General features: G+C 41.8%; 2 protein-coding genes across 3 annotated transcripts in view; both read left to right on the forward strand.

Annotated features, from left to right (window-relative positions):
- Positions 1-5,992, forward strand: part of LOC129783187 (splicing regulatory glutamine/lysine-rich protein 1-like) — an 82,206-nt gene extending 76,214 nt beyond the window's left edge. The window contains exon 14 of one of the 2 annotated variants that reach the window (XR_008745156.1): positions 5,879-5,992. The gene's annotated coding sequence lies outside the window, so the exon portion shown is untranslated. The remainder of the gene's footprint in view (positions 1-5,878) is intronic. The other variant, XR_008745159.1, reaches the window with a different exon arrangement.
- A 526-nt stretch (positions 5,993-6,518) lies between these two features.
- LOC129783188 (uncharacterized) lies at positions 6,519-18,694 on the forward strand. Its single transcript, XM_055793067.1, has 2 exons — positions 6,519-7,529; positions 18,264-18,694. The coding sequence occupies exons 1-2, from the start codon at positions 6,519-6,521 to the stop codon at positions 18,288-18,290; spliced, it is 1,038 nt and encodes a 345-aa protein (XP_055649042.1). The 3' UTR covers positions 18,291-18,694.
- The last annotated feature ends 1,109 nt before the right edge of the window (positions 18,695-19,803 follow it).

The following is a 19,803-nucleotide window of genomic DNA, read 5'->3' on the forward strand; positions in this document are numbered from 1 at the left end:
TTAAGATTTTCATGGAAGTGGAAATGGCGCTGTACCCTATAGGCTTCTCTATCCCAAATTCTCCAGTAAAATTCTTCTTCCTGCCTGGAAAATATGGCAGTTGAGTGTTGTGTCACTGTTTTATTTACTGATGGATGGGGAGTTCAGTCCTGGACACTCCCCTTCTGGTCTCCTCTTGTACTCTCTGATAGGTATGTGGGGTGGATTATAGCCCCCTGAAGACAGTGCCAAACCTCCTGCTAATGTTGCATACGTGAAGCTTTTGTTACTCTTTATGATCCTGTAAAGGCATATGCCAACATGAATTATAGAACTCGTTATTCTCCTTTGCTGGGTCTTAGGTGCTATTTGTCTTCCATAACATATCTTTAATTTTATTTGAAAGTCAGCATGTGTGAAGTTATTGCATTGTTATTTATGGCAAGAAGACTTTCCACTGCAGACCAGAAGGAAAATATTTATCAAAAGAGATATGGGGATTTTTTTTGTAAACTTAAGTGGTTTGAGCTTGTAACTATTAATTTATTTTGATGTGTAGAAGTTTAGTCCCTTGCAGTTAAAGATAAAAAGCTATCAATTTAAGAAAGTGTTTCTAAAAATGAAATTAATAAGTGTCTCTGAAAATGGGTAAGAAATACAAACTGCATTCCCTGCTAATTTAGTTCAAAAAAGAAATATATAATGTCTTAAGTCCTACAGTAATTCTCACTCAGTCAAGCTTGACTGAATTGCAATGAAATATAAAAATATTGTGACTGAAATCTTAATACCTCAGAAGTACTGAGAGTACATCTTCCTTTCAGTGTTACTAGAGAATTCTGTAGTAGTCTTAGAAATTTAAGCTTTAAGGAAAATTTTTCTTATAATCTCAAATTAAATATTGATATAGAGGAGGAGAATCGGAATGTAAAACTTGAGGACTGAGATAAGAAAAAATTAATAATTGAAATAAAATAAAAACAATAATTATAACAATTATAATGAAAATGGGGGAGAAAGGGAGAGAAATGAAATCCAAATGGAAGGGAGAAAAGAAAACAAGTGATGCACAATACAATTGCTCGTCACCTGCTGACTAATGCCCAGCCAGTCCCCAAGCAGCAATCTGCAGGCCCCAGCCAACTCTCCCCAGTTTATATACTGAGCGTGATGTTCTATGGCAGGGGTCCTCAAACTTTTTAACCAGGGGGCCGGCGCACGGATGAAGTGGCAGGCAGTCATCTGCGGCTGCTTGGTTCCCCCCCCCAACCCCCGGCAAGGGGGGGGGGGGGGGGGGGGGGGCGCAGGGGGAGGTCTGTAAATACCAGGGGCCAGATTGAGGACCCTGTGGGGGCCATATCCAGCCCGCGGGCTGTAGTTTGAGGACCCCTGTCATACAGCAACAGCAGCTTAGCTACATCTGTTGCCCAACTGTGACCAGAAGAATCCTACTGAAAACTCTAATTTCTTTTGGTGATTCTAAAAATTAGATGTTGTCTCAGGGCTAGACAAAGATACAAGTTGCACTTATCTGAATCTTAAGTTTGCTTTGAAAAACAGGATGAAAATCCTTCCCTCCCCAACAAAAAATAACCAGTAAATGGTGCCTCCATCAGTAGATGTGGTTGTTGCTGTTACTTGGTGTAAAATTTCCAGTAGCCATAGTTACTATTTTCATGTGCATATCCTCTTTACCAGTGACCCAGTTAACCACAAAACATTTTTGACTGTATTCTGGAGTCCAGGTAACAACCACATTAGTTCCCTGATGTTTTATGTGAATTTGACTAGGCAAGTCTATGAACAAATATACCATTAGAGATCAATAAGCAGGAAAGCAGTCTTTTCATCTCTTTCTCACTTTCTCTCTTTTGCTCTTTTTCTAAGATTATTCATTAAGTAGTTATCATTGCAGGTGACCAGTATATAGTAAGGTTTACACTAGTATGTCAATAAAGGGAATTTAGCATCTAGTATTTTTCAATGGTCTCTGGGAGCTCCAGTGTTAATTGCTGTTCATGACCTTACATTTCTTACAATTGGAAAAGGGGAAATGGCTGTTCCAAGCTTCAGGAAGAGGAGGAAGCCTGACACTGCTAAATAACCTCTTGTGAACTGCTATTAACATGGAGCAACTGTGAAATGGTGCTTACCTGGCAGAGGAGGAGCTAATTATGGATTATAGTTATATAATTTAGTATTTTTATATACTTTTAATTTTCTGCAAGAATTCTAAACATTTCGACAATTTTTTAAAGACAGATTATCAAACTAGGAAGGAAAGACATTCTAACTGAAACTGAGGGGGAAGAACAACCTGTCATTTTGGGATAAGAAATGGATCTTGTGGCAGACAGACAAAATTCTTCATTTTATCTCCTATCTGAAAACCAATATAATTAAGTGGAATTAAAGAAAATGGCTGTTCTAGCCAAGAAAGAATTGTGCATGCTGAGAAGGAATTTATTTTGGGAACGCACTTAATGCAAGTATCTTCCCAGTAATTCATCATAGATATGGAGAACTTGCATAGAAGTAAAACCAAAACTAAAACAGGTGTCTGGAGAGAGCCATGAAGCATGGTCTGAGAGGTTCGGTAAACAAGCAACTGTCAGTCAAAAGATGGCTTGAGGTGATAGTACATATTTCATCAGGAGAGTGCTGAAGCAGTTAAAGAAGCTTTCTTATATAGCTAACTTATTAAAAATTGTTAGGTAGTTTTATTGTTTAAATGAAAAACCTGTGTATTTAGGCATCATAAAAGCTTACATCTTCATTGGAATATGTGTACATCCTATCTATTCCTCTTCCCATGTGCCAGTAGGGGTAATACTAAAATAAAGGACAGTAGCGGGTCTCTTAATAGTTACTAAGCTCAAAAACCTTAGATTTGCACATAACTCTGAGAACTTTGTTTAAACTTCTGGCATCTACTTAGCTTTGAGTACATTCCATAAGCCTTTTTGATAGGTAAATCTAGTGCACAGTTATTTCTCTAGCTTGAGAAAACAAGTGCTACAAGGAATGTTAAATTGCTCAGTCTGTTAATTCTGTTAATTTCTATCAAAATCCTTAAGAAACAATACTGACACTCACTATGCAAAAATATAAGCCTAATGAATATTCAAGACAATGCTTATCCCTATCCCAAAGACTGTCAAAAGGTAGCATAGAAATTGCTCATAAAACTCGAATGAATGATAAGGTAAGTACCTGTTGCAGAGAAATCTGGGACAATATGGTTTGCGGAGATTGTCCTGCTTTATTATAGACAGAAATATTAACTCTATAATAAGCCATGGAGAGATTTAGAAGAACTCTTCTGTCCTTCAGAATGATGTGATTTGGTGAATCCCTGCAACTGTTGGGTATTCTTTCAACACTAACATAATATCCAGGGATGTTCTTGTGTTGCGACGGAGGGAAGACGCAGTCGCTCAATATGAGTGATCAGCAGACTTCCTTTATTGTCTCTTACAGTCACCTTTTATGCCTTCTTATAATTAGCTCATACATATTACAAAAGTTAAGCTCATTATTGGTTAGTTGCCTAAATACCAAGCCCATCCCTAGTTTCTCTTCTGTAGTTTTCTGTTCCCACCTGCAACATTCTTTTCCCACCAAAATCTTCCTGTTATTGTGTAACAAAAACAGCCAAAGACAGTGTATTTTGCTTTACTTCAGATAAGCTGAGAGCGATGTGCATTTTTGTCCAGCCAGCTGGACTATGTCTATGTGACCTTTTTCAGCTAGCCAGTTATCCACATTCTTGCTTTGTGTTACCTAGTAAGAGGAAAAAGATTATTATTCTACAAATGTTATAACATCCTGTGCAGAAAATAAAGAGAAATTATATAAACAGTATGTCGCCTTTAATGATGAAGATAAGATACTTTTAACTAGATTATTAGGAATCAATGAACCAAAGCATGTCCTTAAAATTAAGAGCATGTTTAGATTGAGAGGATTTAAGCACAGGATTGTTTTGCTTAATTGGGATCTTAGTTATGTGTAGCCAATTAGTAATAATGGCAGTGAAGCAGCTGTAATGTTCTCTGCATTTCACTGGAACATACCCCTCATAATTAACGAACTGGAAAGTTAATGAGAGGTGTTTAATTGCAATATATGCCTCTGGGAATCTTCACCTACTAGGCTCTGTTAGGCATCTGATCTCTGTGGATAAATGCTAGTAATTATACTACAACTTTGGAAGATGTTATATATCAATCCAAATTTTTAAGTGGTTCTGGTTCACTCATTATTTTACTGTACTAATCTTCATGAGAGATTAGGAAATGAGTGCACAGAAATGGAAATTGCTGCAGTCTAGATAGAAACTGAACTCAATATATGAAGGTCTGGGAATTATGCAAAGGTTACTTCTGATATCAAGCTTGTCTGTTATTTCTTGGCATAAAATTAATAGTGTGAAAACTCCACAGAGCTAGGAGACTGGGTTAGCTTAATGAATAATTGGATACTTTTGGAGTAATGTAGGATGACATTCAGTAATTTAAAAGGCCAAGACATACATGTTGAGAGGAATTTCTGCTAAAGCTGGAAGCACTTAAAATGGAAACAGAAATCTTTCACAGGATAGGGAGGGAAGAATTGGTGCCATTATCTGAAGCTCTGGTAAAGCTGCTGGGGGAATAGTGTTATGGTTCTCTCACCAGGCTTTGAAACTGGAAAAGGTTTCTGTGTAGGAGAAATGATTCCTAGGATATATGAAATATGAGGTCTATCACACAAGAAGAAACTAGTAGAATTTAGCTTTCTTAGCTTAGCAAAATGAGACTGGAAAAGGCTAGCACTGCCCTATCTTGAATAATCCTGTAGAAGGCTCCATGTTATTTGCAGCCATGAAAGCAATACACACTGCCTGGTTGTATGTTTAGAGCTGAAGACAGCTATCTTGTGCCTGTTCAGTAACCTCTACACAGTTTGGATCACTTAATGTTGAAAAAAGCAGAGGAGCTATGGCTAGCCTCTAACATCTTAGAACTATTTTTTTGTTTCAGATTGGCTTAAACAAATATGGCAGCAGAACTCAAGATTATTATTTTCCCCTCCCTCCCCCTTTAACATATTAATTATTGAGTGCAGTCCTTCCCTCTGCCCCTTTGATATTTGATGAAGCCATATGGACTTGAACGTTTTTCAGTATAAGACTAGTACAAGTGTTAACCTGAATGAAGGTCCTAGCCTGATCTTATATTTAATATTATGTAATTTTTAACTAAAGCATTTTGATGGAGAATAATTTCTTCTCTTAGCTTAACATTTAAATTGGCATATACAATCAATTGCTTTATTACAAAATGAATCATTTACTGTGCAGCTTTTCTTTCTTCTTGGGAGATAAGGGAAAAGGGGGATATTTCATCCTTATCAGGATATGAGGTATTTATTTCCTCTGCTGTCTTTTCTTTCCCTTAACAAAAACTCAAGGGGCAACTACAAAACTTTCTACATCATCTGATATTTCAAAACTCTGCCAGACTCTGTTTCTACTGCTGGGGATGTTCCCTATAGTGAACTTCTTGGACTTTGTAGACGTTCTTTCTCTCAGAATCTAGATAGAATTATTTTTCACACAAACAACTCTAGTAACACCTTGCTCATTGAAATTGCTTGTGGGCTCCTTCAATATAAATTCAAGATTGTCAATTGTCCATTTCATACCACGAGAACTGCAGCTGGTAAAACTGCCTGATGTACTGTAGTCAGTCGGCTGATAATGACACTTGCTGCAGAAGAGGGGATGCAGAAGAGGGGAACCAAGCAACTACAGTTCCTGGTTTGAATGTTCTGTATAAAAATATGGCTTCAGGCGTATGGGAAGGGCCTAATCCGGTGTTATTTATCGGTAGAGGTTATTTTTGTATCTCCACAGATAAAGGACCTATATGGGTCCCTAGCAAGTTTGTGCGACCTGTATGTCAAGATCAGAAGTCGGAAGAGAAGACTCAGAGCGAGCAGACGGAATAAACTGTCTATGTTGTAAGGGATGTAACCCGTGGGTATTGTGCCGATGTATGCTATGTGGGGTAAAACGGTTCTGTAAGCCAAAGCTTAAATGTAAATGGTGTGAAGGGTGTATGTGTTTGATTAGTAACTGGGCATATGAAACAAGAGAAAGCATACGACTAGTGTAATACCATGCTGATTGGAGACAGTATACATCATCAGAATCTGTGAAAGCACCACAGATTGTGTGGGGTGGAATGAAAAAAAAAAAAAAAAGGTGGAAATTGTAGGAGTAAACATGTTTAAGTGGTGGTCTTGGTTTACGGTCTTGATGAATATGTTACCCATTGGCCAAAGTATTTTTGACATCTTGCCTAGAACAAACATATGGGTGACATGGGCAAATATCACAGGGGTAACAGACTTTTGTTTAAGTTTGCAGCAAGCAGACAACCCCTTTAGAACTTGTTTAATTGGTATTCCCCTGCAAGAGAATGAAACAAATTTTGATGGTTTTTTGAAATGTTAAAACAGTGGATCTGACTTCCAATCAGAATGGTACATGTATGAGTCCGAATGGGCAATTTGTTTGGCCTTCTATGTGTAATGCAGCGTGGCAGAAAACGGTTATTGAGAATTTGAATCGACCATATCATTTGCCATTGCAGGAGTTAGACCTATTAGGTAGCATTACGCCCGTTAAAAACGTTAACGTGACTGCAACGGGAATGCCAGAATGCGAGGACACGGTACCACCACTTCAACCTGTAAATGGCACTGGAGTAATTTGGTTTGGTGAACCGTGGCGATTTTGGCTAGCACGACAAGGTGAATGGGAGTTTGATACTAAGTTTCAAAATTTAATTGGTTTACCTAATTGGGGTGAACTGAAAGCTGGAGGCTTACATGTAAATGTATCAGGGGGCTATCAGGTGCCACCGGGAGTCTTTTTGATATGTGGAGATAGAGCATGGCCAGGGATTCCTTTGAATCCTGTCGGTGGACCATGTTATTTAGGGTGTTTAACTTTGTTTGCTCCTCGTATGAAAGACTTACTGAAAATGACTCCACAATTTCATAGATCACGGAGGGCACTGCGCACCTTTGCTGAAACATGTAATGACCGAGTCGATCTACAGTCTGTAACAACAAATGTCTTAGCCTCCATATTTATGCCAGGGGCAATGGCTGCATTAAACGCTAAGAATATACGAAGGTTAGCGTGTTGGGGAGAGAAGCAATTTAATCTTACGTCACAGATTTTAAGTTCGTTATCGCTTGACGTAGATAGTGTTAGGCATGCTACGTTACAAAATAGAGCTGCAGTAGATTTTTTGTTATTAGCACATGGACATGGTTGTGAGGATTTTGAAGGGATGTGTTGTGTGAACCTTTCCAATCATTCCATATCTATCCACAAGAAGTTGTCACAACTGCAGGGAAACATGAAGGGAAATAATCTTCTTGATGATAATCCTTTTGATGAATGGTTGAGAGGACTGGGGATAACAGGTTGGTTAAAGACGTTATTGATGGAAGGAATACGCTTTGTTATAATCATTATTGTAATGCTTTTAGTTTTTTAGCTGGTTTTTTTCTTGTTTAAAGAGAGTAGTTTTTAACATAACCAATCAGGCCTGGCTTGTGCAAAAGAAAAAGGGGGAACTGTAGAAGAATGGCTGCAAAAGCGTGGCCTTAGAATCTCTGAAGATCTGCACAATCCAGGCCTGGTATTAGAATAGGCCTGTAATCAGAATTGTGCTGAAGTTGCTGTGCTGAAGTTAACAAGAAAGGTAGCCTTGAGCTATTCTTGAATCCTGAGACCAAGTAATTATGTTGTGCCAACAGGCCGTGGCTGTAACAAGCTACAGCTGCTGGGAAAGCAGGTGCAGGGCCAAGAAAGATAGGGACCAGTATGGGAATATAGGGAGTAACAAACTACAAGGCTGAAGCATAGCAACACAATTAGCTACATGGATAGAATGCTTATTTTAGTCATGATAATTAGGGGTGTGAGAACCGCGCGTGCTTAGAGACTACTAACCAATTATATTTCTGCTTTACGAATATGCATGTGTATCGGTTCTATATAAGTAGTGTTAGAAACTAATAAAGTTGAGCAAGATGCATAACTCATATTGAGCGTCTTCTTGACTTTGGCGAACCCTTCTTCCAACAGAAAAGGAACAAAAATCCTCAGCCTCTGGAAGTGACTCGTGTCAAGCTTCAAAAAAAGGTATCCCTACAAGAAGGATATTACATGCCACCCAGGCAAGTAGACTGCAATAGAGAAAGGTATCCTGGTACCTGAGGGAATTAGCCGTAGAAGAGATGATTTATTATGACCAGGATGATCCATTGTCACCCACAGATACCGATGAAGTTCTATGCACATGACCCATGTGGCAGAAATTTGTACAGAGTATGCACCATCATCATATGCCAACTCATTGGCAATAACAGGTTGGAAAGACAACGCACCACAAATGGTGGATGAAGTTGTTCCTCATCTCCGGGATTATGAAGATAGCTTCTCTACCACAATTACTGCAGCTGTGGAGAAACTGGTCCAGCGACTCAACAAGGATATATCCTGCTCCCCACCTATACGGACCCGTATCTCAGCTATCAACTGTAGGCGCCCTTCTGTTTGGGAGGGAGAATATAGGAGATACACACCACAGGATAGACTATGGTTTTACCTGCAGGACCATGGAGAGGACACGAGGTGGGATGGAAAACCTACTTCAGTTCTGGAGGCAGAGGTGCATGAATTACAAGGAAAACCAATCACAAATAAGGAGTCTTCCAGGAAGGCTGCTGCTCCAGTCTCCAGAGGACAGTTTCTCAGACAGAGCGATAGGGCTGACTTTACTCTTGATCCTGTGAAAAGGAATTCTAACCCATTCTGGCAAGACACAAGCAAGCAGAACCACTCCACGCTACATCCACTTCACACCACTTGCTGTCCTAGTGGAGAATCCTACAACCAGGATTAGGGGAGCTCTGCCTCCATCCAGGTGGAGGCCAGGGATAACTGGGTTTACTGGATTGTGTGGATTTGATGGCCTGGCACATCAGACTCGCAGGAATATAAAGCTTTAGTAGATACTGGTGCACATTTTACCTAATGTGATCAAGCTATGAAGAGGCAGAACCTATTAGTATTTCTGGAGTGAGGGGGATCACAACAGCTAACTGGCCCAGAGGATCAGTGTATCCTTGGAATAGACTATCTTAGGAGAGGGTATTTCAAGGATCCAAAAGGATATTGGTGGGCTTTTGGTATAGCTGCCTTGGAAACAGAGGAAATTAAGCAGCTGTCAACTTTGCCTGGTCTCTCAGAGGACCTGTCTGTGGTGGAGTTACTGAACGTCGAAGAACAGCAGGTGCCTCTTGCTACTACCACAGTGCGCTGGCGGCAATACTACACCAACTGAGACTTCCTGATTCCCATCCATACGCTGATTCACCAACTAGAGATCCAAGCAGTGATCAGCAGAACCCGTTCACACTTTAATAGCCACATATGGCCAGTGCAAAAGTCTAATGGAGAATGGAGACTAGAAGTGGACTATCGTGGCCTGAATGAAGTCACGCCGCCATTGAGTGCTGCTGTACCAGACATGCTAGAACTTCAATATGAACTGGAATCAAAGGCGGACAAGTGGTACGCCACTACTGATATTGCAAATGCGTTTTTCTTGATCCCTTTGGCTGTGGAGTGCAGGCCACAGTTTGCCTTTGCTTGGAGGGGCATCCAATACACCTGGAATCGACTGCCCCAGGGGTGGAAACACAGCCCTACCATCTACCATGGACTGATCCAGGCTGCAGTGGAACAGGGTAAAGCTCCAGAACACCTGCAATATGACATCATTGTATGGGGCAATACAGCAGGAGCAGTTTCCGAGAAAGGGGAGAAAATAATCCAAATCCTTCTGAAAAATTGTTTTGCCATAAAACAAAGTAAAGTCAAGGGACCTGCACGGGAGATGCAGTTCTTGGAAATAAAATGGCAAGATAGACGTCATGAGATACCAAAGGATGTGATCAACAAAATGACAGCTATGTTTCCGCCAACTAATAGGAAAGAAACTCAGGCTTTCTTAGGTGTTGTGGGTTTTTGGAGATTGCACATTCCAAACTACTGTATGTTTGTAAGCCCTCTTTATCACGTGACCCAAAAGAAGGATGATTTTAAGTGGGGTCCTGAGCAACGACAAGCCTTTGAACAAATTAAATGGGAGATAGTTCTAGCAGTAGCCCTTGGGCCCATTCGGACTGGGCAAGATGTAAAGAATGTGCTCTACACTGCAGCTGGGGAGAATGGCCCTACCTGGAGCCTCTTCCTGAAAGCACCAGGGGAAACTCGAGGACGACCTTTGGGCTTTTGGAGTCAGGGATGTAGAGGTTCTGAGGACCACTATACTCCAACTGAAAAAGAGATATTGGCAGCTTACGAAGGTGTTTGAGCTACTTCAGAAGTGATTGGCACTGAAGCACAGCTCCTCTTGGCGCCCTGGTTACCAATGCTGGACTGGATATTTAAAGGGAGGGTTTCTTCTACACATCATGCAACTGATGCTACATGGAGCAACTGGGTCATGCTTATTACACAAAGAGCTCAAACAGGAAATCCCAATCATCCAGGAATCTTGGAAGTGATCATGGACTGGCCAGACGGCAAAGATTTTGGCATGTCACCAGAGGAACAGGTGACACATGCTGAAGAAGCCCCATTGTATAATAAATTGCTTCTCATGTTCTGGCAATGTACCTTGTTTACTGATGGCTCCTGCCATATTGTAGGAAAGCATCGGAGGCGGCTGTATGGAGTCCCCTACAACAAGTTGCAGAAACTGCTGAAGGAGAAGGTGAATTGAATCAGTTTGCAGAGGTGAAACTATGCAGCTGGCTTTAGACATTACTGAATGAGAAAGGTGGCCAATACTTTACCTCTATATTGACTCATGGATGGTGGCAAATGCCCTGTGGGGGTGGTTGTGGCAATGGAAGCAGAGCAACTGGCAGCACAGAGGTAAAACCATCTGGGCTGCTGCATTACAGCAGGATATCGCTGCTTGGGTGGAGAACCTGGTTGTAAAAGTACATCATGTAGATGCTCACGTACCCAAGAGTCAAGCCACTGAAGAACATCTACAAGAACCAGCATGTAGATCAAGCAGCCAAGACTGAAGTGGCACAGGTGGATTTGGACTGGCAACATAAGGGTGAATTATTTATAGCTTGGTGGGCTCATGACACTTTAAGCCATCAAGGAAGAGATGCAACATATAGATGGGCCTGAGATAGAGGGGTAGACTTGACCATGGATGCTATTGCACAGGTAATCCACGAATGTGAAACATGCGCTGCAATTAAGCAAGCAAAGCGGTTAAAGCCTCATTGGTATGGAGGACAATGGGTAAAATATAAATATGGGGAGGCTTGGCAGACTGACTATATCACACTCCCACAGACCCACCAAGGCAAGCACCATGTGCTTATAATGGTGGAAGCAACCACCAGATGGCTGGAGACGTATCCTGTGCCCCATGCCACTGCCCAGAACACTATCCTGGGCCTTGAAAGACAAATCTTGTCTTGACATGGCACCCCAGAAAGAACCAAGTCAGATAATCATACTAATTTCTGAAACAATCCCATAGACACTTGGGCCAAAGAGCATGGCATTGACTGAGTATATCACATTTCCTATCATGCACCAGCCTCTGGGACTATTTAACTGTTAAAGACTACGTTGAAAGCAATGGGTGGTGGAACTTTGAAACATTGGCATACTCATTTAGCAAAGGCCACCTGGTTAGTCAACACGGGAGGATCTGCCAGACAATCTGGTCCTGCCCAATCAAAGCTTTTAGGTACTGTAGAGGGGGATAAAGTTCCTCTAGTGCACCTTAAAAATATGCTTGGGAAAACAGTCTGCGTCATTCCTGCCTCAGGCAAAGCCAAACCTATTTATGGGATTGCTTTTGCTCAAGGACCCGAGAGCACTTCGTCGGTAATGCAGGAGGATGGGGAAGTTTGATGTGTGCCCCAAAGGGATTTGATTTTGGGTGAGAATAACCAATGAATTTAATTGTATGATGTTAATTGTTACATAATATTGTATATTGTCACTTCTATATGCCTATTAGTACACTGGGTGTTTTGTGGCACCCATCTCTACCACTTTGGATTTGAAGATCTGACCCTGACTCCATTTCAACTGCTACACCAGCGGAGACTGACTTTGGTGAAACCAGATCAGCGCAGCCATAATACAATCAGAGCTGGCTTCAAGATACAATTACAAGGGGTGGATACTGTCATGGTTTCAGCTGGAATAGTTACTTTTCTTCTTAGTAGCTGGTGCAGTGCTGTGTTTTGGCTTTACTGTGAGAACAATACTGATAACAAACTGATGGTTTTACTTGTTGCTAGGTAATGTTTATTCTAAGTCAAGGACTTTTCAGTTTCTCAGGCCCTGCCAATGAGAGGGCTGGAGGGGCACAGGAAGTTGAGAGCGAACAAAGCCAGGTCAGCTGAACCAAATTAGCCAAAGGGATATTTCATACCATATGACATCATGCTGAGTATATATAAGCTGGGGGAAGAAGGAGGAAGGGGCAATATTCAGAGTGATGGTGCTTGTCTTCCCGAGTAACTGTTATGCATGATGGAGCCCTGCTTTTCTGGAGATGGCTGAACACCTGCCTGCTGATGGAAAGTAGTGAATGAATTCCCTGGTTTGCTTTGCTTGTGTACATGGCTTTTGCTTTACCTATTAAACTGTCTTTATCTCAGCCCGTGAGTTTTTTCACTTTTACTCTTCCGATTCTCTCCCCTATCCCACCTTGGGGAGGAGTGAGCAAGTAGTTGTGTCTCCGGCTGAGGTTAAACCATGACAATGGCTTCTGTGACAGATGCACTCAACTCCTTGACCAAACTAGTGGTAGTTTGGTTCAGGCTCCAAAGGAGGTGAAGACCTAAGCTGTAACTGGGCCAAGAACTTCTCTAGTTCCAATCTGTTCTCTGGAAACCCCCAAAGGAATGGAGTGATGTGGTGAGCATCAATGCATATGAAATTGGAACACCAATCATGTGATTAATACAAAGCAGGTGGCTTTTCCAAGACTCTTATATCAAGGAACAAAGTTGTGGGTACCAGGTGTATTATTGTATTGGATTTACATGGTAAGGTTTTGGTAGTGGGGCTACAGGGGTGGCTTCTGTGAGAAGCTGCTAGGATCTTCCTCTATCCGACAGCCAATGCCAGCTGGCTCCAAGATGGACCCACTGCTGGACAAAGCTGAGCCTATCAGCGATGGTGGTAGTGCCTCTCTGATAAAATATTTAAGAAGGGGGAAAAACTGCAGCAGAAACAGCAGTTGGGAGAGAGGAGTGAGAATATGTGAGAGCAACAACTCTGCAGACACCAAGGTCGGTGGAGGAGGAGGTGCTCCAGGCACCAGAGCAGAGATTCCCCTGCAGCCTATGGTGAAGACTATGGTGAGGCAGGCTGTCCCCCTGAAGGCCTATGGAGGACCCCATGGAGAGCCTGCTCTGGAGCAGGCTCTTGGCAGAACCTGTGATCCTGTGGAGAGAGGAGCCCACACTGGAGCAGATTTGCCGACAGGAACCACAGCCCTTAGGTGGTTGCTTTGCTCCTCTGCAATGTGCAAAGGATATACCTAGCAAAATTCACAGGGTAGTGATATTTCCTTAGCTTTAGGAGATGCTCCTAACCACAGCTTTTTTTTTTTTAATGCTGAGTGCTTTGTTATGTGGCAAAATGATCAGCAATGAGTATCAGAATTTAGCAACAGCATATGGTATGATACCCTGTGTACCCCATGACATGGCCTCATGGCAATGATCATGTCTTCTGATCTCTGTTCTCTCTTTCTAAGCATACCCTTAATCTCGTGTGAGATCCCAAATATGTAGATATAAAATGAGGAAAATCCCTTTTGTAATGCAGGTACTGAGACAGCAACCAGCTTTTTTTTTTAAAAAAAAACCAAAACACCAATGGGCAAATGATGCTTTAATCTGCCTATCTACATTTTACCTGGCTGCTTTGTTTTAGCTTTCTCAAAAAAAGGAGCAACTGCAGATACCCATATTTTAAGGTATCTATTTAAGACTAACCCTACAAGTTCACTCCATCTATTAAACCATTACTTGATAATTCAGAGTTGCAACAAAATACTTAATCTTTTTTTTCTTATGTGTGTCCTGGTTTCAGCTGGGATAGAGTTAATTTTCTTCTTAGTAGTTGGTTCAGTGATGTGTTTTGGCTATGATGTGAGAGCAACGTTGATAACACACTGATGTTTTTAGTTGTTACTGGGTAATGTTTATACTCAAGGACTTTTCAGTTCCTTGGTCCCTGCCAGCCAGAGGGCTGGAGGGGCACAGCAAATTGGGAGGGGACACAGCCAGGACAGGTGACCCAAGCTACCCAAAGAGGTATTCCATACCATATGAAGTCATGCTGAGTATATAAACTGGAGGAAGAAGGAAGGGGGGGACATTTGGAGTTATGGCATTTGTCTTCCCAAGTAACCGTTACACGTGATGGAGCCCTGCTTTCCTGGACATGGCTGAACACCTGCCTGCCCATGGGAAGTAGTGAATGAATTCCTTGCTTTGCTTGGTAAAGCAAAAGCTGTGCACACCTTTTCCCCTGCCTTTCCATTTTGCTATTATTATTATTGTTAGTATTACTGTTATTATCGTTCTTACCTCTTTATTCTGTTTAAATTATTAAATTGTTCTTATCTCAACCCTTGAGTTGTACATTCCAATTCTTCTCCCCATCCCTCTGGGTGAGGGGGAGTGAGTAAATGGCTGTGTGGTACTCGGTTGCTGGCTGGGGTTAAACCACAACACCTCCCTTCTTCCTGGGCTCAACATTACTCCTGATTTTCACCACCTCCTCCCCCATAAGTGGCTCAGGGGGATGGGATATGGGGGTTGCAGTCAGTTCATCACACAATGTCTCTGCTGCTCCTTCCTCCTCACACTCTTCCCCTGCTCCAGTGTAGGTCCTTTCCATGGGGTGCAATGCTTCAGGAACAGACTGCTCCAGCATGGATCCCCCACAGGGTCACAGGTCCTGCCAGAAAACCTGCTCCAGCATGGGCTCCTCTCTCCACATGGTCACAGGTCCTCTCAGGAGCCTGCTCCAGCATGGGCTTTCCATGGCTTCACAGCCTCCTTCAGGGCACATCCACCTGCTCCAGCAAGGCATCCTCCATGGGCTGAAGGTAGATATTTGCTCCACCGTGGACCTCCATGGGCTGCAGGTGGACAGCCTGATTCACTATGGTCTTCATCATAGGATGCATGGGAGTCTCTGCTCTGGTACCTGGAGCACCTCCTCTCCCTCCTTCTTCACTGACCTTGGTGTCTGTATAGGTGTTGCTCTGACATATTCTAACTCCTCTCTCCCAGCTGCTGTTGTGCAGCAGCTTTTTTCCCTTATTAAATGTGTTATCCCAGAGGAGCTACCACAGTCCCATCGCTGATTGGCTCAGCTTTGACCAGTGGTGGGCCTGTCTTGGAGCCAGCTGGCACTGGCTCTATTGTACATGGGGGAAACTTCTGGTGTCTTCTCACAGAAGCCACCACTGTAGCTCCCCTGCTACCAAAACCTTGCTGTGCAAATCCAATACAAACATCTGCCCTGGAAGTTTAAAAAGTGCAGATGAAGCATAAATGTCACAAAGCTAGACAGTGCAGAATGCAGACGAAACAGCAATTTATATATTTTGATTTAGATTTCTTTAAAGAAAATATATGGCAAAACCTAAATTGATTTTGTTAAGACCAAATGTGGACTTATTCTGGTTATACTAGAGTAAACCTGGGGTCTTGCCACTGACAGTGATGTGATGCCAGATGTCCCTAAGTGTGGGTACAGAGTTTTGCCTATTGTGTCAGAATATTTATTAGTTGAGGCAATATGATAGATGGGACAGGCAACTTGTCTCTTCTTCAGCATCACAGTTATTTCTACAAGACTACTTGTGGGGTAATGGGAGGAAATTCTCCCTGGGGTATCTCAGACCAGTGGTTTCTAAACAGCATTCCACTGACACACATTGGATGAGCAGCTGCGTGCAGTAGCAGTCGTAAGTATTGTGTTTTGAATTGGAAACAAGATCTTTACCTCTTCTACATCAACTTTAAGCATGTCTTATCAGTTTTACTGAGTTGTAGTCTCTACTATGAAAATGTAATGAACACAAATCTAAACGGCGTCTTACATTGTGTTCCTGTGCAGCCAAAATAAGAATCAAGGATTATCCTTAACATTCTCTACCACATTTATTGCTTTATTAAAAGAAACTTACAGCCTTTAATAAACAAGTAGATAAGCAAGGAAAGAAGCCTTCTTCCGTAACATCTTGTTTAGTTTATCCAATGGGTGTGCATCTGATACAGGGAGTTATTATGGAATATGTGGTGGGAAAACAAAAAGAAAATTACAAAAGCTTCTCTATAACTTCCACATGCACACCCGTGGAATAAAGCTGTAACTTTTTAAGTACAAAGGAAAGGATGAGTTTTTTAATTGTTTTGTGGTTTGAGTAGGTTTTTTTTTTTTGTTTAATGCCTGTCTTTTTTATTCACTGAGAGTGAGAAAAGATATATAAATATGAGCTGCCCTCTCCTCTCCCTCTCCTTCTCTCTCTTCTCACCCAAAATCAAATCCCTTTGGGGCACACATCGAACTTCCCCATCCTCCTGCATTACCGACGAAGTGCTCTCGGGTCCTTGAGCAAAAGCAATCCCATAAATAGGTTTGGCTTTGCCTGAGGCAGGAATGACGCAGACTGTTTTCCCAAGCATATTTTTAAGGTGCACTAGAGGAACTTTATCCCCCTCTACAGTACCTAAAAGCTTTGATTGGGCAGGACCAGATTGTCTGGCAGATCCTCCCGTGTTGACTAACCAGGTGGCCTTTGCTAAAAAAAATAAAAAAAAATAAAAAGAAAACAAAATTGTGGAAATTGTAGGAGTAAACATGTTTGAGTGGTGGACTTGGCTTGCGGTCTTGATGAATTTTTTACCCATTGGCCAAAGTATTTTTGACATCTTGCCTAGGACAAACCATATGGGTGACATGGGCAAATATCACGGGGGTAACAGACTTTTGTTTGAGTCTGCAACAGGCAGACAACCCCTTTAGAACTTGTTTAATTGGTATTCCCCTGCAAGAGAATGAAACAAGTTTTGATGGTTTTTGGAATGTTAAAACAGTGGATCTGACTTCCAATCAGAATGGTACATGTATGAGTACAAATGGGCAATATGTTTGACCTTCTGTGTGTAATGCAGCGTGGCAGAAGACGGTTATTGAGAATTTAAATCAGCCACATCATTTACCTTTGCAGGAGTTAGACCTATTGGCTAGCGTTGTACCTGTTGAATATGTTAATGTTACTGCAACTGGTATGGCAGACTGTACCCACATGTCATCACCACTTCAACCCATGAATGGCACTGGAGTAATTTGGGTTGGTGACGCGTGGCAGATATGACTAACACGTCAAGGTGAACATGGGTTTTATACAGGGTTTCAAAATCTAACCGGTTCACCTATTTGGGGTGAATTGAAAACTGGGGGTTTCCATGTAGATGTAGCAGGGGGTTATCAGTTGCCGCTGGGAGTCTTTTTGATATGTGGGGACAGAGCGTGGCTAGGAATACCTATGCATCCTGTTGGTGGACCATGTTATTTAGGGCGTTTGACTTTGCTCCACATATGAAAGACATTGAAAATGACTCAACTATCTCATACATCACGGAGGGCACTGCGCACCTTTGATGAAACATGTAATGACCGAGTTGATCTACATTCAGTAACAGCAAATGTCCTAGCCTCCATATTTATGCCGGGGGCAATGGCAGCATTAAATGCTAAGAATATGCAAAGGTTAGCGTGCTGGGGAGAGAAACAATTTAATCTTACATCGCAGATTTTAAGTTTGTTATTGCTTGATGTAGATAGTGTTAGGGATGCTACGTTACAAAATAGGGCTGCAATAGATTTTTTGTTATTAGCACATGGACACAGTTGTGAGGATTTTGAGGGATGTGTTGTATAAACCTTTCCGATCATTCCATATCGATGCACAAGAAGTGGTCAAAACTGCAGGGAAACATGAAGCATATTCTTGCTGATGATAATCCTTTTGATGAATGGTTGAGAGGACTGGGGATAACACGTTGGTTAAAGATGTTATTGATGGAAGTAATACGCTTTGTTATAACCATTGTTGTAATGTCTTTAGTTTTTAGCTGTTTATTTTCTTGTTTGAAGAAAGGTTTAACATCTATTGTGAAACAGACATGGGTTGTCCAAAAAGAAAAAGGGGGATATGTAGAGGGATTTTTAAAGGACCGAGACATATGTTACCATTGTCTGGGTTGGACAACCCAGGCCTGTTAGTTGAAGCTGCAGAGCAGCTTTAAATTGTCCCGGGGACAAGCAGTGGGAGAAAGAAAACAAGCTATGCACAAACAAGAAGCCAGGTGCAGAGCAAGTCCTTGGAACTGCGAAATCAACACACTCTCATCGGCACACTCTGATCAGGCGTCTGCAGCATGCTCACCAATCAGCGACGCGGATGCCCACGTGGCCAGAGACTTTTATCCAATCACCTGTGTGTAAAGTCGTGTGAGCGGTCGGTTTAAGTTATAAATATGACCTGTTTGTTTAATAAAGTGAGCACGGTATGTAGCCATATTGGTGTGATTGTCATGACTTGGCCGACTCTCCACGGGGGACCCTCTTCGGTCATCTAATGGGAACTATTAATAATTACAACTTTTGCCTTTTCTCCTTGGAGAGTCAATCTATGAAGGAGATGTCCTTCCACATCTTGCCCTTCCCCACCAGTTTAATAACAGTAGCGTTTGAGAACTTTGAAAATTTTGAATACCCTTGGTTTGTTGAAACCAGCATGAACCTATTGCTAGAAATGCCAAATATGTTCCAGGTCTTTTTAAAGTTTAAGCAACTGTTTAAGATCTGGCCCAAAGTTGGATGGGGTTGAGTGGAAGGGTGTGTCGGATAGTATGGGCAAGTGCCTAGGACAGTGGGCATGTCCAGTGTTTTGGAGCTTCACCCCTGAACAAGTGCAGAATCTGGAAAAACTACTGAAATATTTGGAAAAAGTATACTGTCACCCTGGCAATTCCAGAGGAGCACAAAGTACTGCAATGTGTTGGAGCCATGCCCATGCCTACGAAGTCCTGTTTAACACTTCAGTATTCTTAAGGGGAAGAGAAGGTCTCTGGATCTGATGGCAAAGCTGATGTCCTGTAGGTGGGTCTATTACATGGGGCTCAGTGCAATTCACACACCAAGTAGAGGTATTTCTATCCTTTTATTCTACTTTTCACAGACTAGGGAGCTAGGTGGTTATCCACAAAAACTAGCTCTCCTCTTAACACATAGTAAAACACTTTATACACTTTGAACAATTGTTTATAATTATGCTTAGTCACACTTAATTCTCACTGGTTCTTACAAGCCTCGTCTTAATTTAAAGGTACAGTATTCTGTTTTTTTCACCCTACATGTTCTGTGGGGAGGTGGTTTTGTTAGTAGGGGGCTTTCTTTGTTCGGGGAGTGGATCTTTTAGTATGCTAATTAGGCTAGTTCACACTTAGTTCCAGTAAATTTCTGTTTGGTCTCATTAACCATTTGGTTCTCCTTGAGCTTATCTTGTGCCCAAACTTGACATATTTATGATGTCTATCCTTTCTCCCAAGGGCATGTTTTGTTAACTGTTTGTAACAACCTCTGCTTTTCAAACTCTTTCTTGT

This window comes from Falco peregrinus, chromosome W (genome assembly GCF_023634155.1).
Source record: "Falco peregrinus isolate bFalPer1 chromosome W, bFalPer1.pri, whole genome shotgun sequence".
Taxonomy (NCBI): Eukaryota; Metazoa; Chordata; class Aves; order Falconiformes; family Falconidae; genus Falco; species Falco peregrinus.

Bases quoted from the DNA above. Each gene is read 5' to 3' on its own strand.
- LOC129783188 (XM_055793067.1), top strand. From the start codon at position 6,519: ATGAGTCCGAATGGGCAATTTGTTTGGCCTTCTATGTGTAATGCAGCG. The intron at 7,530-18,263 runs GTTTTTTAGCTG...TAATGTCTTTAG, and splicing joins TCATTATTGTAATGCTTTTA to TTTTTAGCTGTTTATTTTCT.